Source organism: Canis aureus, chromosome 26 (assembly GCF_053574225.1).
Source record: "Canis aureus isolate CA01 chromosome 26, VMU_Caureus_v.1.0, whole genome shotgun sequence".
In the NCBI taxonomy this organism is placed as follows: Eukaryota; Metazoa; Chordata; class Mammalia; order Carnivora; family Canidae; genus Canis; species Canis aureus.
The window spans coordinates 40,240,158-40,265,719 of NC_135636.1; the positions used below are offsets into that span (position 1 = coordinate 40,240,158).

The 25,562-nt window shown below is 59.2% G+C and overlaps 1 protein-coding gene across 9 annotated transcripts in view; it reads right to left on the reverse strand.

The window, feature by feature from the left end:
* The window catches only part of SULF2 (sulfatase 2), a 118,674-nt gene that overhangs the window by 1,761 nt on the left and 91,351 nt on the right, over positions 1–25,562 (reverse strand). For all 9 annotated transcript variants that reach the window (XM_077873494.1, XM_077873493.1, XM_077873492.1 and 6 more), the window contains 14 exons: positions 20,486–20,636; positions 18,742–18,917; positions 15,225–15,353; positions 13,907–13,963; positions 13,336–13,465; positions 11,425–11,617; positions 4,396–4,624; positions 4,168–4,264; positions 3,683–3,777; positions 2,775–2,834; positions 2,411–2,580; positions 2,177–2,319; positions 888–1,011; positions 152–185 (listed from right to left, as the gene is read on the reverse strand). In XM_077873494.1, the coding sequence (XP_077729620.1) occupies positions 152–185; positions 888–1,011; positions 2,177–2,319; positions 2,411–2,580; positions 2,775–2,834; positions 3,683–3,777; positions 4,168–4,264; positions 4,396–4,624; positions 11,425–11,617; positions 13,336–13,465; positions 13,907–13,963; positions 15,225–15,353; positions 18,742–18,917; positions 20,486–20,636 (1,788 nt within the window). The remainder of the gene's footprint in view (positions 1–151; positions 186–887; positions 1,012–2,176; positions 2,320–2,410; positions 2,581–2,774; positions 2,835–3,682; positions 3,778–4,167; positions 4,265–4,395; positions 4,625–11,424; positions 11,618–13,335; positions 13,466–13,906; positions 13,964–15,224; positions 15,354–18,741; positions 18,918–20,485; positions 20,637–25,562) is intronic.

Sequence of the window (25,562 nt, forward strand, 5' to 3'; positions counted from 1 at the left end):
GAGGAGTGTGAGCCTCCCCCAGAAGGACAGAGCCTCCCCCCGCCCTGCTGGGTGGGCCAGGCCCCTGGCCGACCAACCACCTCAGAGGTTAGCCCAAAGGATGGGCCGCGACAGGGGAGTGGCCTCGGGCCTTAACAGCAAAACCAGATACCTGTATTGCTCGTAGCTTCCTCCATCTTTAAGTCCTAAATGAGACAGAAATGAACAAGAGAGAAACACGCTTTAGGGCAAAAATGGCACAAGCAATAATAACTGCCTTTTTCTCTTCTTTGGTCACTCCTGATGTTGATGGGGTGTCCCAGGGCAGATGGGGTGGCCGAGTCCTGATGGGAGTGTCCCCTGAGACTCCCAGGGGGGCTGTAGATTGCCTGCACTCCAGTGTCACCAGCTCTAGGACCCTGACGTGTCCATGCATCACCGACCCGGGTCATGGTGGGGGAGGCAGATACGGGCAGGGACACCTAGGCGACAGAGGACAGAAAGCCACAGGCCCCGCGAGAGGGGCGGCAGGGAGACCCTGTCTCGGCTCTCGGCAAGCTTCCCGGAAAGTCGGTGGTGTGACCAAATGTGGGCTCTGGAATCAGCCGGCCCGGCCACTGGGCTCCTCCGTAAAACGAGGACCAGCAGACGGCTGCCAGAGGGTTGTCACCCCGTGACTAGATAAGGACGCGAAGACACGCAGCGCAGTGACTAGCACGTGGTGCTTGCTGAGTGACGGGACGCAGGGAAACGAAGCGCGCGGTGCACGTTAGGGAGGGGGTACTTGAGCCTGTGGTGGGAAGTCACCAGCTCCTGGGGATCCTGGTTCACTCCTGGGACTAGACTGACCCGAATCCTTCCTGGGGTAACCCTGTTCCCTCCAGGCCCACGTCGGGACGCCTACTCACCCAGGTCCATGTTCCGAGTCCGGGGGTTACACTGCTTGTAACCCTTGCAGCTCCTCAGCTCCATGAGCTGCACGTGGAGCTGGTTGAGGACCTCCCTGTCCAGTGTATTCACCGCATTCATCAACTGGTTGGAACAAAGGTTGGTGCAGGGTGAGTGCAGGGACCCTGTGGGGCGGTGACCCTCATCTGGGGATGGGCTGCCCTGCCTGCGCACCCTGCCAGGCGCTGCACTGGAGCAGGGCCACCACCGCGCCTCTCTCTCCCGACCAGTGGCCCCTGGGGCTCGGTGTGGCCCCCCTGCCCTGTAGCTCCAAACCTCCACCCACGGCCCCTCAGCGCTTCCTGACTGCAAAGATGCCGCTCCGAGTAAGGGACCTGAGTCTGCCTCCTCTGGGAGCCACTGGTAACAAGCCTGCCTGCTCTGACACCCCCTTTTGTAAACTATGGGGATGACTGGCCCAAGGAGGAGACTGGCAGCCCATAGGGTAGTTAGAGACCAAGACAGTGGAGTTACTGTCAGTTTACTGGCAGTCAGTGAGGTGTCTGCCTCTGGCTCAGGTCACGATCTCAGGGTCCTGGGACCAAGCCCGCCCTGCCCTGGGCATCCTGCTCGGTGGGGGGGTCTGCATTGCCTGCCCCCCACCCCCCTCCTTGTGATCTCTCTCTCAAATAATATATTTAAAACAAAACCCAAGTTTAACGTAAAACGACTACAGGCGGTTCAAGAAGAGCCGCTGAAATAGGCCAGCACCCAGCCACACTGCTGGGAAGCTCCGAGTGGGGGAGCCCGGCGGGGGCCGTCTGAAGGGATGGTCGGAGGGACCCACGCAGGCCGCTCGCCCGAGACCTGCGGCTCCCTTGCATCTTACACGCTCGGGGCCACTGGTCACGGGTGTGTTCGGGTGCTTAGTACTCGGACACGCTTAGGCAAGTGCCCGGCGTGTAGGAAGTGCTGCGGGAGTGCTGGCTGGGCCCCGTTACCTGCGCGGTCCCGGGACGCACGAGTGTGCAGGGCTGGTCTGACCCCAGGGACCCCGAAGCCCCCCGCCCCCGGTTCTAGGAGCCTTCGCGCTTGGCCATAAAGCAGGCTTCACCACTGGCAGGCACCTAAGCTGGAGGGCGAAGCTGCCTCGGACCCAGAGCACAGGTGCAGGAGGACGGAGGCCCGGGGGCCGGGAGGGGCATCAGCGCGCGGCGGGCCTGGAAGCCTTGCTGTCTCCCGCCCTGCCAGGGCGTCTAGGCGCAGCACCCGGGAGCCGCCCTGCTTCTCCAGCCTGTGCCGTCTGTACCTGGTAGGGGTCTGTGTTGAGGTCAAAGTACTCCAGGAAGCCGGTGGCGAATTCGCAGAAGAGGAAATTGTGGGTCTCGTTGATGGTCCTCATGCACCAGTAGGTGTTGTTGTTGGCGCTGGTGCAGGCGCAGAAGGGCCCCACTGCCAGGTAAGGGAGAGCGCGGTGAGGGGCCTGCGGGAGGCCCCGGGACCCCTGCGGTCCTGATGCCCCCGCGCCTGCCCGCCGGCTCACGTGTCCAGAGGGGCGCCGTCTGCCAGTGCTGGTTGTCGTGGGTGAAGCACGTGAGGCCCGGCATGCTGCACGTGTCGTTGTTCTGCAGGCGCTTGAGCAGCTTGCGAAGCTTCTTCTTGCGCTTCTGCTCCCGCAGCAGCCACACCTTGTCCTTCTCCTGCAGGCCCTTCCTGGGGCACAAGAGGGCACACGGGGCCACACCCCTCACACCTCCCTCGGCCCCCACCCGCAGCCTCCCAGGGGCCAGGACCCCAACCTCTGCTCCTCCTGCCCCTGCAGCCACGGAGGGGGTGCGGAGAGCCCTGGGGGCGGCCGGCCGCCACGGGAGGCCCGGGCCTCTTCCCTTCCCGCTGGCTGCCCTTACCGGAAAGGATGCAGACTGGAGCCTTTGTGCTTGAGGCGGCCTTTGTGCGCGGGGTGGTAACTGCAACAGACCCGCCCCACAGCTCAGAGGCGCTGGGGCAGCTGGCGGGGAGGGGGCTGGAGCTGGCCGGGGTTCCCTGGGACGCCTGTCTCGCTGTCTGGGGCAGTGCTGGGTGGGGGCCGTCCCGGGGGTGGGGTGCAGCTCCTTCCTCCAGAGGCCAGCTGGGGCCCCGGCTGCGGGTCTCAGGCCGGGCTTGGAAGGTCAGGGCGGGTGCAAGGCAGTGGGACCCGAAGCCAGACTGGCTCCCGAGGTGCGGCCTCCTGGGTCGGCACCCCCAGACTCCCCCGCCCACCGCATGCTGGGGACCCCAGGTCTGACAAGCCCTTTCTCAGAGGGTAGCAGACACCACAGCTGCACAGGCCGGTGCAGGGGCCTCCAGCCACCTGTGGCTTTGCCAGCCGACGTAAACCACACACACTCAGCTACACGGACCACATTTCAAGAGCACTAGGGCCACGTGTGGTCGCTGGCTGCCGTGCTGGGCCGCGCAGATGGGGCCCCGTTCCAGCCTGGCAGGAGCTCGGGTGCACAGGGGCTCCGAGCTGGCAATGTGGACCTTGGGCCACACGGGCTTTTCCTGGAAGGGCAGTGGGCAGAGGTGCCCTCCACTTCTGGGTGGTCAGGTCCCGCTGGTGACCTGAGGGGTGGTGGCCTGGGCCCAGTGGCGGACAAAGAGTGTGGGGATGATTACTGATTGGTTTTTCTTTTTTCCTTACTCTGAGGGAGGAGATAGGGATAAAAGATAATGAAAGGCATCCTGGAGGGGCTGCTGCGTCCCCAGCAGTGGTCCTGCAGGAGCATGAAGGGCCCTTCGGGGGTCTCCTGGCTACTCCTTGCTGCTGCCTCACCTGATTTTGTGACAGTCACATTCTTCTGGCCTCTTTTTCTTCAGGTGACCTCGGACTTCCCTCAGGTTCTTGATTTTGTTCTGCAGGGTTTCGATCTGAGGCAGAGAGCAGGTGAGGAGCTATGAGACTCTGGGGGGCTGGGGGGATAAGGGGCGGCCTGCTGGGTGCCCACAGCTGCTGCCTGCACTTGTGGCTGCTGAGGGGTCCTTGGCTGCACCTGCTGAAGTGACCAGGCTCCCGTGAACCAGTTGAGCCCACTAAGGACTCGTCTCCCCTTGTTGAAACACTAACCATGGCATCTTATAAAGCAAAGTTCCGGAAGGTGGACCTCGACTACACCGTCCTCCCCCGCAGCCTGGAAGTGGCCTGAGGATTCTGGGGAGGCCTCTGGCCCCGGGCCTGGCCTTACTGCCCTCCCGGTGTGGATGGTGGCCCCGCCGAGCTCACGGTGGTGGGAGAGAGCCCCCTGCCCAGAACCCCCTCACCTCGTGATCTATGTGCAGCTTGTGATCTTTCCAGGCCTGCAGGGACTTGTACAGGTCCAGGTCGCACTGGACCGTGTCGTTCTCGAGGATGTAGCACCTGCTCGAGAGAAGGGGCCACGTGTGCCTCTGAGGGGCTGAGGGGGACCCAACCAGGGGCCCGAGATGTGGGTGTCCCCACCAAGGCCCCACCTGCCCCCCTACACCCCTGCCCTCTGCCTGGACTCTCACCGGTGTGTCACTTTAATGGGGTTGGGGGCCGAGTAGTCTGGAAGGCCTCCGGTGCCACTGAAGTCTCCGCCGTCCTTGTCGTCCAGATCCTCAGGGGCCCCGGGCCAGTGGCGCTTGGTAAGGTTGCGGAGCTGGGAGGTGCCGTCCAGGCCTGGGTGGTGCACCCCGCCATCTGCCTCGATGGCCACTGAGCGGATGGAGCGGTTCCGGGCGTAGCTGGTCTTGTACTCTATGGGCGTCAGCGGGCGGCTGGGTTAGTGGGGCCGGACAGGCTGGGCCGGCTCTCTGGGCAGCGGACTATTGGCCTGGAGACTCGAAGGCTCATGAGACCTACCTGCCCAGGAAGCAGGACCTGGACCCCAGTGGAAAGGACCACACGGCGATTCAGTTGGGAAAACTGAAGGCCCAGAGCTAAGGAGGAAGTTGCTGGAGATCATCCCCAGAAAGCGCTATGCGTGGACACCCGTGGTCCGTCCGTGTGATGGGATGTCCGGCCCCAGGGGAACGAAGCCGTGACGCCCGCTGCTATGTGGGCGGGTGTCTGCCAGACATGAGCGGTCCCGTGTATGGCTCTACTTGTTCAGGTAAAGACAATGGAGACCAAAAGCAAGCTAATGGGTTACCATGGGATGGGGAGCCAGTGACAGGGTTCCCTTTTGGGGTGATTGGAGGTTTTGGAACTAGAAGGTGGTGGGTGCACTGCACTGAATGTAGTATGTGCTTCTGGATTATAAACTTTAAAACTGTAAAAACGGTGAATTTTATGGCATATGAACCTCACCTCAATAAACAAAGAAAAAATGAAACAAACAAACAAACAACTGGAATGTGGATAGAAAATCATTAAGTAAGGACATTAAATTGGTAATGAGAAACTTCCCAACAACAGAAGTCTGGGACCAGATGGCCTCACTGGTGGGTTCTGCGAGACATTTAAAGAATTAATACCAGTGCTTCTCAAATTTGTCCAAGTAACAGGGGAGGGAGGAGGGAACACTTCCAAACCTATTTCATAGGCCAGCATGGCTCTGATATCAAAACCAGACAAGGACACTACCAGAAAAGAAAATTATAGGCCAGTTTCCCTCATGAACATAGATGCAAAAACCCCTCAGCAAAAATATCAGCCAACTGAATTCAATGATCCATTAAAAGGTTCAAACACCATGATAAAGTGGGATTTATTCCAGGGATGCAAGGATGCTTCACCATCTGCCAGTCAAGCTACGTGATTCACCACATTTAACAAAATGCAGGACAAAAATCATACGGTCACCTCAACGGATGCAGGAAAAGCATTTGACAAAACTCAATGACCACTTATCATAAAAACTATCTGATAGGGAGGGACGAGGTTAGTATCCAAAGTAGGTAAGAACTTCTATAATTCAATAGCAAAACCCCAAACAATCTGATTAAAAAATGGGCAGACAATCTGAATAGACATTTCTCAAAAGAAGACATCCAGGGACGCTGAGTGGCTCAGTGGTTGAGCGTCTGCCTTTGGCTCAGGTTGTCATCCCGGGGTCCTGGGATCGAGTCCCACATGGGGCTCCCTGCGAGGAGCCTGCTCCCTCTGCCTGTGTCTCTGCCTCTCTGTGTCTCTTATGAATAAATAAATAAATATTAAAAAAAAGAGAAGACATCCAGATGGCCAACAGGTACTTGAGCCAACAGGTGCTCAGCATTGCTCATCATCATCATCAGGGAAATTTGCATCAGAACCACAATGAGCTCTAGCCCCTCACCTGTTGGAATGGCTGCCATCAGAGACAGGAACTAACCGGTCCTGGGGAGGACGGGGAGAGGGAGCCCTCCGCACTGCTGGTGGGATTGTAAACTGGGGCAGCCACCGTGGAAACCAGTACGGAGGGTCCTCAAAAAGTCAAAAGTAGACTGCCATAGGATCTAGCAGTTCCATTTCTGAGTGTTTATCTAACAGAGGACGTCAGCACCGTCTTGTTTGCAGCATATTTACAGCAGCCGAGACATGGAGACCAGCTAAGTGTCCTTCAGTGGATGGATGGTACAGAAAGTGTGTGTGTGTGTGTGTATGTGTGTGTATGATGGAATATTAGCCATTAAAAAAAATGAAATTCTGGGGACACCTGGGTGGCTCAGCAGTTGAGTGTCTTGTCTTTGGCTCAGGGCGTGATCCCAGGGTTCTAAGATCGAGTCCCGCACTGGGCTCCCTGTGAGGAGCCTGCTTCTCCCTCTGCCTGTGTCTCTGCCTCTCTCTCTCTGTCTCTCATGAATAAATAAATAAAATTTAAAAAAATTCCAAAAAAAAAAAAAAAGAAACTTTGCCCTTTGCAATAACATGGATGGACCCAGAGGGTATATGTTAAGTGAAACAAGTTAGACCTAGAAAGACACATATCACCTGATCTTGCTAATATATGGAATCTAAAAATAAACCAAAACCTAAAAAATCCTGAGCTCACAGATACAGAGAACAGATTGGTGGTTGCTGGAGGCGTGGGGTTGGGAGTGGGCGAAATGGGTGAAGGAGCTCAAAAGTTATAGAGTGAGTGAGTCCCGGGAATGCCATGTAGGGGATGGTAACTATAGTTAATAATCGTATAGTTAATAATAGCTATAGTTAGTAATACTCTTGCATTTTTGAAAGTTTCTAAGAAACATTTTCAAAATTTTAATAATAAAAAAACTTGTGAAGGTATGGTGATGGATGCTAACTACTTATTGTGATCATTTTGCAATGTCTGCAATATCGAATCACTATGTTGCATACCCCAAACTAGTACGTTATGTGTCAAATTACACCTCAATGAGAAACTAAGAGACTAAAAAACCCTATTAATTTGAACCAGAAAAGAAGCAAAGCTGGGTAGCTCGTCCTCCTGGATAGAAAAGGGAGCAGCTTAGGGAGGGTCTCTTAGCTTCGGCGTCTCACTGGCGGTGGGAGCTGGACGCTCTCCTGGGCTGGGCAGTGAGACAGGGCAGGGCGCATTTTTTCCAGGCTCTAAGTCGGCTACTGAAAACGGAGGGAAATCCGGGCCTGTGGGCTAAAGCCAGAGCCCGGATTTCTTGCATCTTCTACTAAAAAGACACATTTGATCAAGTTGCTGACATTTGAGAACAGCAGGGATGGGGGGTCATGTAGGAGTGCAGATTCTCAGGTTCTGAAGGGAGAACCAAAGAAGTGGCTGCCCGCCCCGGGCCCCCGGGTGTAGATGGGCGGCCCGTTCCCCTGTTCCCGTAGTGTCCCCCGCCCTCGGCTCTGCACGCCCCGCTCAGGTCTGGCCCTGCGGAGCATCGTCTGACCCCGCTGGTCTGCTCCTGCAGGAGCATCTTTCTGGAGAAGGGCCTGGAGCCCCGCAGGGCCCCGCTTCTGCTGGGCTCCCCGTGGCCACTAGGGGGCGCCCGAGGCCCGAGGACGGGCTCCCGCTCCTGGGCGGGCTCCTGCGGGGCCCACTCCTGCCACACGTTTATTATCTTTCTTTTTCAGACTCTTTCTCTGAGTCACACGGGCCAAAAGATCCGGGGGCCCAGGTCCGGCGGGGGGAGGGGGGTGTCTCTTAGCCAAACCGTGGGCCTTTCCTGGCCCCAGGAGGCTGTGTCCTTGGCCTGTTCCTCCCCGAGGCCACAGCGCTGGGACCCCTGATGCCTGATGTCCCTGCGGGGCGGCTCATACCTGCCCACGAGCGCCCCCAAGGAGACCCACCCGCTTCTCCCTGCCCCTTTGTCTTGGTGCTCAGGAGCCAGTGCTCTGGATTTCCCACCTCCACCGCCCCAGCCACGAACCCAGAGGTCCCCAAGCTTCGGCCTCAGGCCGAGTGGCCCTCCGCCCGGTCTGGTACATAAGCTGCTGAGTCCATGGCTCTTTCCTGGCTCCAGTGACAATCGAGAAGTTGAGAGGCTGTTGAGCCTCCCAAGCCTCAAATATTTACTCTCGGGTCCTTTACAGACCAGGCTGTGTGAACCTTTCCCTGGACTTGAAGCCACACTCCTCGCCCTCCTGGTCACCCTCGTGGGGGTTGTTCCCAGGGTCCCAGGGGCGCCCCCGCCAACCCCCACACTGGGAACCGAGGGCCTCACAACCCCGTGGCCAAGGGCAGGGGCTCTGGAATCTGACCGCTCGGGTGCGAATCCTGAGCAAATGTGTGACCCCCGCCAAGCTGGTTAACGCCTGTGTTCTCACGACGGTCCCCACCCTGCAGGGCTCTTTGGAGGATGATGTGAACAGAACCCGTACATTGCTGCAGCGCTCTGTGGTTCGGGTCCCGGCAGCTGGGACGTCCTTGTCCAAGGTCACAAGCTGGGCCTGTCCACCTCCCCGGGCCTGGAAAACCGTGTGCCGAGCAGCCCGCTCTCGGGGGCTGGGACCCACGGGGCCCGTGTGCTCCCTCTCCCCAGACTGAGAACACGCACAGGACCCGCTCCTTCTCCACACTCGGCTCTCACGTAAGTGTCAGCCAGCGGCCCACCCTGGGGCGGCCACCCGTCTCCCCCGGCCACGCCACTGTTTCACGTCCTCCACGAATGTGACACCGAGGGAAGTGACCTTGCTTACACCTCGTCTCACCCACGAGGCCCGGCCTGCAGCTCCCTCAGCACCTGGCACCTGGCAGGGCTGCCGATGTGTTGGGAGCCTAAGTGAATAGACACGGGCCGCCCGGGCCGGCGGGCCCCGCCTGGCTTCCCCGCACCAACTGGCATCCCAGCGATCACGGCCAGCTGGGGTCTGAGCTGCTCTAACCCACCTGCTCGGCGACCGGTGCGCGGGTCAGAGGAGGGCGGGGAGCCACCGAGCCTGCCGCCTGACACCCGGTCTCTAATTAGGCTACAGCGGGGAACCATTCAGCCTCAAGGAGGGAAATAAGCCGGCACAAGAGGACGCTGCACGAGTCCACCTGTATGAGGTCCCTACAGCACTCAGACCCCCAGAGATGGCGACGCAAGGGTGGTGGCCAGGGATGGGGGGTGAAGGGGGAGTTTCAGTCTAATGGGGACAGAGTTTCGGTGTTGCAAGATGAGAAGAGCTCTGGGGATGGATAGTGGTGATGGTGGCACAGCAGTGTGGATGTGCTTAATGCCACTCAACTGTGCACCAAAAAACAGAGGGGCGCCTGGGGGGTGGTGTAGTCGGTTGAGTGTCCGACTCTAGGTTTCAGCTCAGGTTGTGATCTTGGGGTTGTGGGATCGAGCCCTGCACTGGGCTCCGTGCTCAGCGGGGAGTCTGCTTGAGATTCTCTCTCCCTTCTCCCTCTGCCCCTCCTCCCACCCATGCTCTCTCTCAAATAAATAAATCTTAAAAAAAAAATAGTGAGAATGGTAAACTTTATGTTAGGTGCATTTTATCACTATTAAGAACAAAACACCTAGATCTAAAATCTCCAATCAGGCTTCTCTTGTTCCTGGGTCAGGGGGCTGGAGAAGGGGCGGCAGGGAAACTGCCCAGCACTGGAGGGGGCACCGCTGGGCCAGCTGGCCGGGTCTCCCCGAGAGCGAGGCCTCGCACCCAGCGGCCTTGGAGCATGCTGCAGGCACAGGTGCGTTCTGGGGGGAGCTGAACCTCAGTGGGCCACAACTGGCCCGGAGTGACGGGAGTTTTGCAGTCGGATGGAAGGGGACTTGGGGTCCTCGCTCTCTGCTCCGTGGCTCTCTAATGGCCTGTCTTCCTCGGCCCCGGCTGGGAGCTCCTTCCACTGGGATGGGGGCTCCTCCCCACTCATCCAGAGCACGGTTGATTCTGATTATTCGAGGGAGTTATGTTCTGTAAGGTCACCCGAACACTGAGCTAGGTGACACGACACCGCTGCTCCTAGGGGAAATGTGGGGTTGGGGTCCCGCGAGCCTCTGGTCATAGCATGTTTGTCCACTGTCAAGACAGGACCTTGTTTTATGTGTATTTCTGTTTAAAGACACCTCATTTAATGTATTGTTAATTCTGGGATGCCTGGCTGGCTCAGTGGCTGAGCGCCTGCCTTTGGCTCAGGTCGTGATCCCAGGGTTCTGGGATCGAGTCCCGCATCGGGCTCCTATGTCTCTGCCTCTCTCTTCGTGTGTCTCTCATGAATAAATAAATACAGTCTTTAAAATATATATATATATATATATATATATATATATATATATATATATATATATAGTTAATTATTCTTTAACACCGAACCCCAGCCAACAGCACCGGAAGTAAGCTAATCTGACACACCCAGGTGCGTCTTCTCCTTAGGGCGCATCTCAGCCTTCCCGTGCTCGGGACACCACACGGCACGTCAGCACCATGCCGAACAGTGAAATCACCGAGCAAAAGCACAAAGTGACGAAACGTGACACCAAACAGACGTGAAAGAGATGCTCATCACACGCGGTACGAGAGCTAAAGCCGGAGCAGAGCGCTGCCTCGTTCGGGCTCAGCTGGGAGCCTGCACGCTGGTGGCTCAAAACTTTCCGCCGCTCTGCTCATGCGGTGAATGATGAAGAAGCACCCTGAGTACTGATTTGGGGGCTACAGGGAGATCTTCGAGCGAGGCAATCCACAAATAATGGGGATCGACCGTGTCAAACAGCTCTGCTTTCCAGAAACGTCCAGAGCCTGATCCCTTCTTCCTGCAGCCTGGGCCGAGCACCAAGGCTTCTCGCCAGCTCTCCCAGCTGCCCTCCTGGCCTCCCCCCCCCGCCCCGCTTCTGCTCCCAACCCTGCACAGCCCACCCAAGCGGCAGCTGGAGGGTCCCTTGAACACGCAAATCTGACCTCGGCTCCTCTGCTCCCAACGTCCGATGGCTTGCTGCAGAGGAAGGGCCGCCCTGGGCCCTGTGAGGCCCTGGGCCCTCTCCCGTCCCCCTTCACAGGGAGCGTGCTCCCACATTCTCTCCCCACTGGACCGGCAGGCCCTGTGTCCCTGCTCCTAGGGGCCACCTGGCCCTGGTGACATGCGTCCACAGGACTGTTTGAAAGAGCAGATGAGCGTGCCTCCTGCCCCCTCCTGCCCCTCCTGCCCCCTCCTGCCCCTCCTGCCCCTCCTACTCCCTCCTGCCCCCTCCCGGCCCCGGGGCCACACTCACTCTTCTTGAAGAGCTTCTTCCTGCGGCCCGCCAGGCTGAGCTTGTAGTCCCCGGTGTCGCAGGCACAGGTCTCGCTGCCCTGCGCGTAGTACTTGGGCACCAGGTTGGAGAGGGCCCTGCCCCCCAGGCGCGCGGGGCCCTTGCACTTATGCAGCTTCAGCTTCCCCGAGGCGTCCTCCACGCACTGCCACTTCTGCAAGACACGCGAGGGCCTCAGGCTCCCGGGCCTTGGTGGCCTCCGCCCCGCTGCCATCCCCCGGGGAGCCCCCCCCTGCGGGTCTCGGCCTTGGCCTTCCTGGAACTGCGCGTTCAGTGATGGACAGACACACGTCTGCGTGGGAGGAGCACGGCGGGGACCCGGGCTGGGGAGGGCACTCCTGGAAGGGGCAGTGCCAGCACGCTTAGGGCCTCAGCCCCCTGGGGTGGCTCAGCCAGCAGGGCCACGACTGTCCTGCCCCGGGGGGTGACTGTTGGGACGGGGGGGTCCTGGAGGCTGTAGCTGGGGCGAGGGATGGACGCCTCCCCAGCTGCTCCGGGCCCCACCTCCAGGGATCTTGTCCTTTGGGGTAAACAACATGCTCTGATCATGTTCTGAAGCTGCTGCTATGCCCCCATCCCGCCCTGGGACTGCCTGACCCCCCAATCTGGGTCGGGGGATGGGGGAGAAGTGCACCGAGGGGGACGGAACAGTCCAGGGGAACCAGGGCCCCCGGCCCCTCAGTCCCTGTAGCTCAGAACTGAAATTGGAACCACTTCGGGCATCTCCCCCGCATGCAGCTGCAGGATGGCAGGGCTTTCTGTTGGGGACATTTAGGGACCTTTGGGGCCAGGGCTCTAGGGCCTGGAACCTCGCTCGGCAGCAAAGGGAGCAGCATCACCCACAGCTCTTGTCCAGGGCACAGAGTGGCCTCTTCCCAGACAGTACGTCCCCCCACATGGGGTATGGGGGCCCGGGGGCTCAGCAACAACGGGGGGAAGGGGCACGGTCATGGGATGGCCCGGCCCTAATTCTGAGTCTAGCAAGGAGCCACCTGCATGGGGCCCACCTGGGCCTCAGAAGCCTCGTGGCTGCTGGTGAGAAAGGGGACACGGAGGCCTGTTTGCCTTGCACTAGTGGGCGGGGGACCGAGGCGGGGACGCGCGGCCTGCACCCCTCGGCCGGGCCACCCTCCCTGCTCCCTGTGCCCTTCGGCCCTGCCCTCCCGCCCCCTCCAGAGCCCGCCTCGGCCTTCCAGGCCTCAGGAAGGCCGAGCACAGACCCTTCTAACACCCGTCACAGCTCCTGCCATCTAACGTCACAGCTCCTGCCATCTTACTGTGCGGTGGCGAGGTTCTTGGCAGTTCTCCTGCAATCAGCTCACTTTTTAAAAACCTCATTTATTTAAAAAGGCAACTTCCTATTTCTCATCTAAATGGAAAGCCAGCAGGAAGAGGCAGTGAAGTGACAGCAAGGGGACTAAGATCTGGGGCATCGTGTGTGTGCAGAGGCCGCAGCGGCTCCGTGAAAGTGGCTGAGCAGAGGCTGCGGGGAGCTGGAGCCACACTCGCCCACACGGCACTTCTCCCACGTCTGAGTGTCACCTGTGCCACCAAGTGTCACCTGGGGTGTCACACATCAGCAAAACACCATACCCTGGAGGCCCTGACCTCACCAACTCTGTGGACTGGGGGCCTGAGGGCCAGCCTGGGGAAGGTCAGCCTGGGAAGGGCCAGCCTGGGGGAGGGATGGCCTGGGGGGCATAGCCAGGGGGAGGGACAGCCCAGAGGAGGGATAGTGGTGGGGGGGGGGAGGATAGCCCGGGGAGGGACAGCTTGGGGAGGGACAGCCCGGGGGGAGGGGACGGCCTGGGGGAGGGACAGCCCTGAGATGGAAGGGAGGACAGGAGGCCCCGCAGCGGCCCGCCGCCTCACCTGGCCCAGCTGCTCACAGGCCGTCTGGTACTCGGCGCGCTGACACAGGTCTTTCACGCGCTGGTATTTGGGCAGGAAGTTCTCCTCTTGAGCGTCCACCTTGTCATTGTCCCTCTTGTGGAGCAGTTTGCTGCGGGGCAGACAGTGGGACGTGCAGCTGGCCTCCACGCTCCAGAGGAGGAGGAGTGTGACCCCCCCACAAGCGGGGTACCCCACGCGCACCCTCCCCCCGGGGGCGCTGTCATCACGGAGGACAGGAGTCCGGCCTGGCCACACCTCCTGGTTGTTCAGAGGCTTACAATGTGGGAACTTTATAAGAAACCTCCCAGACGGCAGGAGTCGGGAAGAAATTAGAGAACTTTTCAGGCCTGGTGGAGGCGGGACAACACGTCTGGAGGGACATGTGGTCTCCAGACGCAAGTTCTGCATCAACCACGGGAAGGGTGAACGGGCTTCCTTCCAGGAAGGTGTCCAGGGGGCTGCGGACACTAACTCTCCCACCCCACGGGCACAGGTGGGGCTGCAGGGAGCTTCCTGGGAGGGGCAGTGGGCCCCAGGACCCGGCACTCACCCTCTCTCCACCAGGAAGGAGTCCCGCCAGACCCTCATCTTCTTTTTCAAGTGAAACCTGGGAGGGAAGCACATGTCCACCTTCTCATCAATGTGGGGGCCTCACGCCTCCCCCCACTCCCAAGAAGCAGGGAGGTGCCTGGGTCCACGATCGGCACAGACCCAGGGCTCTGGGGGCCGTCGGGGTGAGGGGGCCCAGCGGGGTGCCGGGAGGGCTCCAGAAGCTCACAGCCCCACACTGAGCAGAGCTGCATCCTCCCTGGAGATGCAGGTCTGAAGGCACATGGGGCGGAAATGGGCAGGGTCAAAGGTTTTTGGGTTTTGTGGGGGGGGGGGGGGAGGGTATCCTCTTTGATCCTTTGCGGTTGGACTCGTGCAATCAGAGTGTGCGTTTCATAGGATCTCACTCTACTGCTGTTTCCCAGGCAGGGGCTCAGGCTGCCAGCGGAAGCTTCCACCCTGCACCCGACTCCCAGGTGTCCTGGCTCCCCACCCAGCGCCCCTGCTGCCCCAAATGCGCTGCTTTACGCCCGCACAGCTCAGAAAACCCCCTAGTCAAACGGAGGAGGCCCCAGAGAGGGGTCCCCCCTGCAGGGCGGCCAGATGTGGATGGGAGGTGCCAGCGCTGCAGGCGGGGAGGGCAGGTGAGGCCCCAGTCGGGGCGGCTGGCGCGGCGGGCACTCACAGAGCGGCCCCCAGGTGGCGCTGCTGCCACGCCAGGCCCCACGGCGCTCACCTTCCCACCGTCTAGTTGCTGTTCCCATGACCGGGCCGGGCCCCCTTCTGCTGCCAGGACGCCTAGGTCTGTGCCGGGGACACCAGCTGGCATTAAAGCCCAACGGCGCAGTGAGGGGCGCGCAGCCCCCCCCCCCGCCCCGACCAAATGCCCAGAGTGGGCCCCACACTCGCTGAGGCGGCCAGCCAGGCGCTCCACATCTCTGGGAGCGTTTGCTTTGGTAAAATGGGATCATAGCAATGCCCCCCCCCCGCTTTGGTCACTGTGATGATCAAAATGGTAAATCCTCCGTGAAGTCCTCAGAGCAAGGAAATGGCTAATGAGCGTTCACGCCTGCTGTTATGAAGTTTTACAGGGTTGTAGCCCGAGAGGGTCGTCAACGGGTCGCCCTGGCCGTAACCCGGAGGGGAGGATGGAACCTTAGGGAGAGAACATCCTTCTTTCCCGTGGCAGGTAAGTCGGCGGGATCGGGGACCCCAGAGCCCCAGCTCCTGACTCTTGGTGATGCGCCCCTCTCAGACCCACGAAGTGCGGGGAGCCGGGCACCCCTACCCCCCCGCACCAGCCCCGCTCCCCTCCTCACCGATTCACAGGCCGTTCTGTATCCAGCAGCTTGAGGATGGACTTCCCATCCATATCCGAGGGGATGTCTAGACCGGCGATGTCCAGGATGGTGGGGGCCAGGTCGATGTTGAGGACGATGTGGGGATTCCTGGGGGAGAGGGGGACGAGAGGACTGGGCCACCCGGGCAGTGGTGCCCAAGCCTCGCTTGGGAGAAGGGTGGCCGGAGGGATGGAAGTGGCCGGGGGCCCACGCCCTGAAGGTGGGGAAGCTGTGATCTTGTCCCTCTCCAGCACCCCAGGACTCAAGGCTCCCATCTGCAGCCCCAACTCAGTGGAACCCCCAGGCCTCTCCACCCTGCACCCCCTGTGCCCTCCACACATACCACAGGTACCAGGATTAACAGGCCTCCACCTGGCCGCTGCTTCTGCTGGGGACGTCCTCCCTGCCTCCCACTACCCGAACACAGGACTCCCACCTTTAAGAGCCACTCTAGACCTTGGACCTGCCCGCACACCTGTCTCTGAACCTCTGATGCAAACCCTGGCCCATTGCTCTTCTTGGCCAGGCCTCAGGGCCTTGGTCCTCGCTGTTCCCTCTGCTGGAACATTCTTCCTCCAGATGCCAGAGTAACTTTCTCCCCCACCCTGAGTTCTTTGTTCAACAGTTACCACAGAAGCCCGTGACAGCCTCCGAGGGGCCCCACGACCCGTGCCCTCCAGCCTGCACACCTTTGTGTGCGCCACCCCTTCACCCCCAAGGGGTGAGTGGGCCAAGCCAACAGGATCCAATAAAGGTGATGAGACGCCACACGGTGGGGACGTTACATGCTACACAACTTCATCTTGCCAGCTGTCCCTTTGTCTCCTTTCCCCTCGGTTGGCCGTGAAGATGCAGGCTGCCCTAGTTCACCAGACCCCTAGGAGGATGCGTGGTGAATATTCTGGGAGGCAGGCGCTGTGACGTCAGGTCCTCTGCTGGCACCTGAACGACCTTCCCCGGCCCAGCCTCCAGCCCTGCCGAGTCCTGCCTGCAGCCTGAGCAGAGGACCACGCTGAGCTGGGCCGACTGCTGAGCCAGGGAAACTGTGAGATACCACAGTGTGTTGTTTACTTGCTCACTTTGTAACGCTTTGTTACGCAGCATAGATTACTATCACGAGGCCCTTCCCGGCTCCTGCCGCTGCCCTGAGGCCTCATCACCCCCATTTACTCTATATTTTACTCATATGCCTGGTTTATTGTCTGTTGCCTGTTTAGAATCTAATCGGAAAGCAGACGCTTCCGTCTGTCTTGCTCACTTCTGTATTCCCAGCACTTTTACACTTAGAATACACTGGGGCTGCTCAGGAAGGGTTAGCCTAGCAAATTCTGTTATTTATCTCTACCATGCGTCTGTCACTTCTCCTGTCTCCTGTTTCCACCTGCAGGTGTTCCCAGTGTGGTGGCAGGTGCCCCGAGGGAGGTGCTCAATGCAGGGGTTGGCCCCTGTTGAATGAATGATAGCCACGTGGCCGCACTCCCCATCCAGGTGGCTTGGTGTCCCCCACCCTATTCCCTGGAGTTGAGAGGCAGGCCTGGGTTTTAGGATTTCAGTTGTCTCCTCCTCCTCCCCCCAGCCCAGCACCTTGTGGACACTGGACAGGTAGCCAGGTGTGCTGGGAGGGCTGCAGGGGGTGAGGCCGCCTGGAGGAGGTGCCCGAGGGCGTGACAACTTAATCTGTCAGGTGGAGGGAGCTGGAGAAGACTGCTGGGTAAGCAGGCACCGAGGGGAATGTTGGCAACCAGCAGATGAGTTGGCTTGAGGGTGTCCAGCGGTCCTGCTCCTCAAGACTAGGTGGGAGGCACCCCCAGCATCCAGGCCCTGCCTGGAGGGCACAGCACCCTGCTCCACCCAGATTCCACTATCTGATGTACTTGGTCTGGTCACTCAAGGTTTTCTATCGCCCCGGCTACCATGATTGGTTCAGGGATGGACACGTGACCCAAGCCAGGCTGGTGAGAGTCAGCCTCAAGCCTTGTTGGAACCACTCCTTGGTTTCCTAAACCGATGGCTGCGAGTCACGGGGAGTCTACCACCATGAGAGAAAAGCCTGCCTGCGAACGATGCCGATTCAGACGAAGCTGGGCTCAGAGATGGAAAATGAAAGCTTCCTGATGTGATTGTGGGACTGCTGGATTCAGCCATGCCTGAAGCCAACTAGCCTTGGACTTTCCAGTTACTTTAGTTCCCATATTCCTTTCATCTCTTTTTTATTGGGTGTGGGGAAGGGAGACCTTATCTGGCTTCTGTTTTTGCAACCAAAGGCATCCTAGCCTTCAGCCCCAAGCCTGCCATTAGCACTTTCTTTCTCTTGTCCATGTGGGGTGTGGTTTGGGGTCTTCTGAACCAGATCAGAGACTCTGAGGCTGACCAAACCCATAAGGTCAATGCCTGTAGAGTCTTTAGTGGGTCAAATTCATTCTTTCCATTTACAGGGAAGGCTCAGGGTTGCAGAGCGGCAGGAGCAGAGGCTGCCTGGGTTAAGCTCCCAGCTCCTTCCCGGCCACAGCACGTGAGCTCGGGCAGCCTCAGCTCTGTGCGCCCCACTAAACGGGGTCACAGCAGTGCCTACCCCGCGGGGTTGTTGGGGTGCTCACATGACTTACGCGGCAGACCCGGGCTGAAGAACAGCTGGATAAGCATGCCTCATATCGTAGCTCTCCTGACACGGGAGCCTGAGATCCAGCGACAGGGAGGGATTTGTTGAGGCGGGCAGCGGGGAGCAACGGGCCTAGCCTTGAACCCACACAAGCCGCCTTCTAGAACTGCCCCCAAGCATTCCTTCCAAGGGATGGAAGTCAGGCCACAGAAGTGTCTTAATAGCAATTTATCTGCCTTTCAGAAAACCATTTGAGTTGGTCTCCATACTACGGGGATCTGAGGAAGCCGTGCCTACGATCACCTGCCTTTCTATCCTCTCCTTGCCCTAGATGTGGCATTTTTGGGGCCAGAACATGGCATCTCAAAGGTTGGCCCAAGGACGATGCTGGTTGAGGGCCCACAGTGTCCTGGAAGGAGGATGAGAGGCAGACTGCTTCCCTCTGCGCTGTGGCCGGAGCTGGCCCCCCTGACCTTGGTGGACACCCCCCGACTGAGTGGCAGGGTTCCTCCTGACAGCCGTCCCATGGATCACCCCGGCCAGACATGAACCAAGGCGGCATTCCCACGCGCTGGTGGCGACGCACACGTAGCCCAGCTCCCTGACTCCCTGGCACACTGCCTCGCCACAAACAATCTGTTTTCACGGATGCTAACAGCCCCTGGTCTCTCCTTCCCCAGCAGAGGGGTAGACAATGTGTCAGCACCCACCCCAGGTGACACCATCGCTGTTTCACTTGGCACCGAGGTGCACCTGCCCAAATCATGTGCCACCCAAGGAGTGGCTTGGGGCTACCCGGTTGAACCACCTGCTTCTCGCCCATCCAGGAAGCCGATGGGTTGGAGCCTCCAGGCCTCCCTGGAAATGTGGGGCCCTGGGAGGGGGTGATGCACTTACAGTGAGCCAGCCTCCACGTTGGGGCCCCTCACGTAGAATGGGACCCTGATGTCAAACTCGTATGGCATGGACTTGCCCTTCACTAGGCCGAACTGACCGATGTGGTAGCCGTGGTCGGCGGTGTAGACAATGTAGGTGTTGTCCAGCTCGCCCGTCTCAACCAGCATGTTGTAGATCTGAAATGCAGGCGGGGCGGTGAGGGCACAGGGAAGGGCAGTGGGCACCGTGAGTCCTGCTGGCCTGGCCTCCCCGAGGGAGAGGAGGAGCGCGTGCTCCCGGGTCCCTCCCTGGCTCTGGATTTCCACTGCACCCCACTGCTCAAGGGGGCCCCTCTGACGGATGCATTTATAACTGCAGCCTCCCCACCGCCTGTTGCTTCCTGCCCCCCTTCTTCACAGTGCTTCTCTTCTTCTATCTCTTATGCATGTTTGTGGCTCATCTTCCCCTGAGTTAGAATGGGGGCTCTTGGAGGGCTGGGGCTCCAGGAGGGTGGGGGCTCCTTCACCTTGCTGCCTGCTGCATCCCATGGCACTGGCATGCAGCCAATGCTGCTGAATGAACGAATGAATGAATGAATGAATGGCTGAAGGTGGACTGCGGCCTGGGGCAGGCATTGGTGATCTACAACAGTGCCGTCTGACAGAACTTTCTGTGGTGCTGGCAATGTCTGTATCTGTGCTGTCCCATATGGCAGCCACCAGTCGCATGTGGCTACTGAACACTTGCATGCGGCTATTGCGCCCAAGGCACTGAATTTTAAACTGTATGGATTTTAATTAAATTTAAACAGCCATGGTGTGTCTGGGTGGCTCAACTGGTTAGGTGCCCGACTCTTGATCTTGGCTCAGGTCTTGATCTCACCGTTGTGAGTTCAAGCCCCATACTGGGTTCCACGCTGGATGTGAAGGCTACTTAAAAAAAAAAAAAAAATTAAATAGCCATGGATAAATAAAAAAAAATTTTTTAAAGATTTATTTGTCTATTTATTCATGAGAGACACAGAGAGACAGGCAGAGACACAGGCAGAGGGAGAAACAGGCTCCCTGCAGGGAGCCCGATGTGGGACTCGATCCCAGGACCCTGGGATCATGCCTTGAGCCAAAGGCAGATGCTCAACTGCTGAGCCACCCAGGCATCCCTAAAAAAATTTATATAACCATACGATGGAATACTGTTCAGCCATGAAAAGGAAGATGCGTGCTACCACATGGATGAATCCTGAAAATGTGATGCTGAGTGCAAGACCTCAGACCCAAAAGACCTTGTAATGTGTGAATCCACTGATTGGAAGTGTTCAGAAGAGGCAGGTGCACAGAGACACCAAGCAGGCTGGTGGCTGCCTAAGAAGGGTGAGGCAGCCCGGGGGGTGATGGCTAAGGGCCTTGGGGCTCCTTTCTGGGGTGATGATCATGTTCTAAAGTTGACTGTGGTGACCACACAGCTCTGCCAGTATATTCAAACCACCGAACAGCACATGTTGAGTGAATAATATAGTATGTGAATTTATCTCAAAGCTGCTAAAAAATGTGAGAAGCCCCACGTGGCTGCCGTTCCAAACAGAACAGACCTGGCAGGGAGGTGTCACGAAGGCAGAGGCCTTGTCAGGACCGCTCACGGCCACTTCCCTGGGCCGTCACACTGCTTGCTCATCCTGCCTCCGTCTCCCTTCCTCTGCTGCTGATGACACTCTGAACCGGGTGAGGGTGGGGAGGGCTTGGAGCGTCGGGGGGTGGTGGTGGCCTACCGTCTCCATGGAGTCGTCCACCGACATGAGGGTCTGCAGACGCTTCCGCTGCAGCATGTTGGTGAACTCCATGTGGATGGGCTTCATGGGCCCCGTGTAGCGCATGATCCAGTGCTTGTCGGGGTTGGGCGCGTAGTTGTAGCTTGGTGTGCTGTGGGCAAACACGTGCCCAAGTCAGGCCAGGTGTGGGCTCACCTGCAGGCCCCAGGTCCCCAGCCCCCCAGGTCCCTAAGTCCCCAGGTCCCCAGCCTCCCAGCTCCCCAGCCCCCCAGGTCCCCAAGTTCCCAGCCTCCCAGGTCCCCAGGTTCCCAGCCTCCGAGGTCCCCAGGCCCCCAGGTCCCCAGCTTTCCAGGTTCCCAAGTCCCCAGGTTCCTAGCCCCCCAGTTTCCCAGCCTTCCAGGTCCCTAGCCCCCCAGGTCCCCAGGCCCCCAGCCCCCCAGATCCCCAGCCGCCTAGCCCCCAAGTCCCCAGCCCCATAGGTCCCCAGCCCCCTAGGTCCCCAGCCCCCCAGTTTCCCAGGTCCCCTGGTCCCAGCCCCCCAAGTCCCCAGCCTCCCAGGTTCCCAGCCCCCTAGGTCCCCAGCGCCCCCGTTTCCCAGCCTCCCAGCTCCCCAAGTCTCCAGGTCCCCATCCTCCCAGGTCCCTAGCTCCTTAGCCCCCCAGGTTTCTAGCCCCCCATCCCCCCAACCTCCCAGGTCCCCATCCCCCCAGGTTCCCAGCCCCCCAGTTCCCCAGCCCCCCAGGTCCCCAGCCCCCCAGCCTCCCAGGTCCCCAGCCCCCCAAGTCCCCAGCCTTCCAGGTTACTAGCCCTCCAGGTCCCCAGCCCCTCAGGTCTCCAGCTCCCTGGTCCCCAGCCCCCTAGCCTTCCAGGTTCCCAGCCCTCCAGGTCCCCATCCCCCCAGCTCCCCAGGCCCCCAGGTCCCCAGCTCCCCAGTCCCCAGCCCCCCAGCTCCCTAGCCTCCCAAGTTCCCAGCCCTCCAGGTCCCCATCCCCCCAGTCCCCCAGGTCCCAGGCCTAGGCCTTCATGTCTCGGGGGAGCATCCTCCTGCCCCGTGGTGGCCCATCAGGGGCTCTGCTACCCCTTACATCGGCATTTCTGCAGCACGCGGTGCGCCTGTGGGAGGACCGGGGGTCACCCCGCCTTACGTGACCCCAAGCTACTCAGTGAGGTCAATGCCTCTGACTTGGGCTCTGCCAGCCTGCCTGCCCAGCCCTGGGGGGGTCCCTAGCACCTCCCCAGAACTGGCTCTGCTCCAAGGAGAGGACAGGCTCAGGGGGAGAGCCTGCCCGGCACGGCCCGCCCTCCAATTCCCGAGCCCAATGCTGATTTGCAGGGTCCCTCGGGCAAGAGAGTTATTGTGGTTAGGGCACGACTGCAGAGTTTCCTTCTGTAATAGATTTTGGTTTAAAAAAAAAAAAAAAAGAAAGAAAAAGGACGTTGGCTAAACCATCAGGTCAACACTAGTCACGGATGTGGGGCCGAAAGCGTGAGGACGGCGCTGAACACCTGTCACAAATACTCTTCCCATTTGCTCTCATCACCTGTTTGCGGAGGAGGAAACAGAAGGTCAGAGATGTTCGGGGACCTGCCCACGGTCTCAGCACGCGGGCGTTGGAGCCGGGGACCCCGCAACCTCTGCCCTGCGGACTGCTGCGGTGACGCATCACCCCGAACAAATCACCAGAACCTCCGGCTTCCATGGAGCAGCGGCCTCGTACCACGTGCTGGGCCAGCTCGAAGGGCGGCCTCCTACCATCTCCTTAACACTCGGCCTGGGAGCAGGTGCCACCTTCCCTGCCCCAGGGCAGGATCCCACCACAGCCGAGCTGGGGTCTGAACTCCAGGCCGCTGCCTCCCAGTCCCCCAGGGAGGAGACCCTCCCACCCATCAGTGCTTGGCCCTAACTTTGGCCAAGTCACTCCTGCTGGAGCCTGGAGCAGCCGAAACACACAGGTGAATCTGGTTCACGGTTGTGGAAGTTTCCAGGGCATTCCGGTCATCCAGTACCCTGTCCCAAACCCAGAGCCCCTCTGTGCGGCTCAGCTCATGCCAGGCCCCAGGATCTGAGCTCCCCCACACCCCACCGACGTGTGGGGCGTCCTGGGTGGGGTCCCCCACAAAACGGGGGATCCTTCGCGCTACTCTGGTTCCCGTCAGATCTCACCCCCTCCCCAGGCAAGGCTGAAAATAAAGGTTGAGTTTCCACTGCCTCAAGACAGAAGGCTTTTCAAAATGGCCAGGAAGGGGGCCCGGGTGGGGGGGTGGGCGAGTGGGCGCACAGGCCTTGCAGGGAGGGCGCGGAGCTCCCTCAAGCCTCGCCTGCCCTGCTAGGACCGCCCCGGCCTCTCTGGTATTCATGAGAATACCAGAGTGTTGGGGGAGGTCAGGGAGGTCAGGAAGGTCAGGAAGGTCAGGAAGGTCAGCAGCCTTCAGGCGGCAGCTCTGGGCGGCCTGAAGGTTATGGGGACCCGTTGCTACGGGCTGACTCACAAGCCTTGAGATTCCTTCTGGGCTTTGCTTTGAGTCCCTGGCTGGTCTCCGGCTGCTAAATCCAGCCCGGCCCCCAGCCTCCTTTGATCAGGAGCAAGGCCTCACTCTCCTGTGGGCCGGCTTAGGGTCTGACCCCCATGTAGAACATTCGGAGGAACAACCCTCCCACCCCCCGCCCCCGCCCCAGGAACTGGGGTCTGCTGGGGGCAGGGGCAGACACAGTCCTCAGAGCTGTTTGGAAAATTGTTCCCGGAGGCCCAAGGGGCCAGATTCCAGGATGTAATTTTGAGCAATCATCTCTGAATCTATTAGATTCTATTAGGCTGGTGTCTGTCCTCCAGAACAGCGAGGGGTGGGTTTGTCAGGAGCCTGCAGAGGAGTGATTTCCAAGCCCTGTCCCTGAGCCCTCTTCGGGAGCAGGGTTGGGGGGTGGGGGGGCAAGCTCGAAGGCCACTGCCTGCTTGCCTGTCACCTGCTTGAGGCCAGGCTCTCTGGGGAGGAGGCCACATTTTCACAAGAACCCAGCCGCTTGCCAAACAAAGAGGGGAAAGCCTCACCTCCTCAAGAATCTGAGGAATGTCTGGTGTGTTCACAACAGGGCCCCTAAGGCGAAGCCGAGCACCCCCTCTGCTCTGCGGGGGGCAGTGGGAGGAGGATCTTGTCCCCCAGCCCCTCCCTGTGCATCTGGAGCCCAGGCAACCTGACACCCACCGTGAACCCACCACAGGATGCCACACCTCGAAGGGAGCTCTGGGGGCCAGTGGGGGTCAGGGTGTGTTTGTCTGTCTGCTTCTGTGTGTACGTCTGCGTGTTTGTGTAACTACGTGTCTGCATGTTTGTGCATCTGTGTGTCTGGGTGTCTATCTCTGTTTGTATGCCTGCATATGTGTGTCTGTGTCTTCGTGTGTCCGTGTAATCGTATGTCCGTGTCTGTGTTTGTGTTTATGTGTGTATTTGTGTATCTGTTCGTATCCTTGTGTCTGTTTCTGGGTAGTCTGTGTGTGCATTTCTGTACCTCTGCGTGTGTCTGTGTATCTACGTGTATATTTCTTTGTATCTTTGTATACGTGTGTACATTTGTGTGAGTCTGCGTGTGTCTGTTTGCATCCTCGTGTGCGTGGAGCAGAGCAGGGAGTGGGTGGGGGCCCTGGGTAGGTGGACCGGGGCCATGCTGCATCGAGCAGCATCTGTGAGAGCCCACGAGGCCCACGTCAAGGACAGGACACCAGGTTTGACTGGGTGGCAGTCTGACAGGAGCCTCCGAATAGAAGGATCTGGAACTCTGACCCACCAGCAGGGCCCTGTCCCCTCCTCACCCCCCCTTGCCTGTCATAATTAAATATCCCAGCTGCAGAAGTTTCTGGTTTTTGGTTTTGTTTTGGAAATGATTATACCCCAGAGATAGGAGAGCCTTCCAAACACACCCCTAATAAGGCGACGGGGGGTTCTCTGGGTAAGTAATAGCAGGCGTTACTCATGTTCAATTTCTATAATTTTCATTTCAAAGGGAAAATAAATGAGCAGGCAATGTCAAACAATCTCATCATGAAACTCTAGGGCTGCTGGGGAGGAGGGATGCCAGTGCTTCTTTTAAAGGAGAAGCTGCAGAAGCAAAGCAGACCTGCCTTCCACCCCCACCCCCCCTGGGGGGGGGACGGAGCCGGGCACATGCCTCCTCCCCCCCACCCTTGGGGGTGGCTGGTGCTGCAGAGAGGCAGGGCTGGGGAGCAAGGGGGGCACTGCAGCCCCTGGAATGTGGCTCACCACCTGCCCAATCTCCGCCCCGAAGACCAGGGGATCAGGAGGTTAGCGCACCGCCTCGTCCTCTCGGAGCCACTCTGGGCGCTGTCAGAAAGTAATTACAGCACAGGAATGAGGAGGGCAACGCGGTCTGATTATGATGAAAATTAAACACCCAGAACATTCAGGCGGATTCCAAATTGCCCTGTCCTTGTCGCCCCAATGTCACAGCAAGGGCTGCCGTGTATCACTGTGAAGCGGGAGGTGGCTAGAGGCAGAGAGAAAGAGAACTTTCCAGAAAGACTGACTAGCCAGCTGGAGGAGGAGGATGGGAGGGGTGGGCAGAGAGATGGGAGGTGCAGCTAGGGGCAGGGTTTGAATCTGGCTCTGCTGTGTACCAGCTGCAAGTTGCCTCGCCTCTCTGTGCCTCAGTCTCCTCATCTGTGAAATGGGAATAGCAGGTGTGGTAGGCAGCCTCCACAATAGCTCTCGAGGGCCCCCACTTCCCGCGAATCACACCCTGTGTAGCCCCTCCCACACTGGCAGCACTGGTCTGTGTGACCAATAGGATACAGCACCACAATGGCGTGTCACTTTTAGATTAGGTCACGGAAGACTCCATCTCAACCTCTGTGTGTTGACCCCGGGCCCCCAATCCACTCCTCTATCTTAGATCATTTGCTCTGGAGGAAGCCAGCTGGTTGCCATGTGGTGAGGACACTCAAGCAACACTATGGAGAGGCTGGCTGGTCGAGGAGCCGCCGTGTTGAGTGAACCCCGGGCTGGCAGCAGGTGGCTGCAGCCCCAGCTGACACCTGGATTAGAACCGCTGAGCTAGAACCTTCCA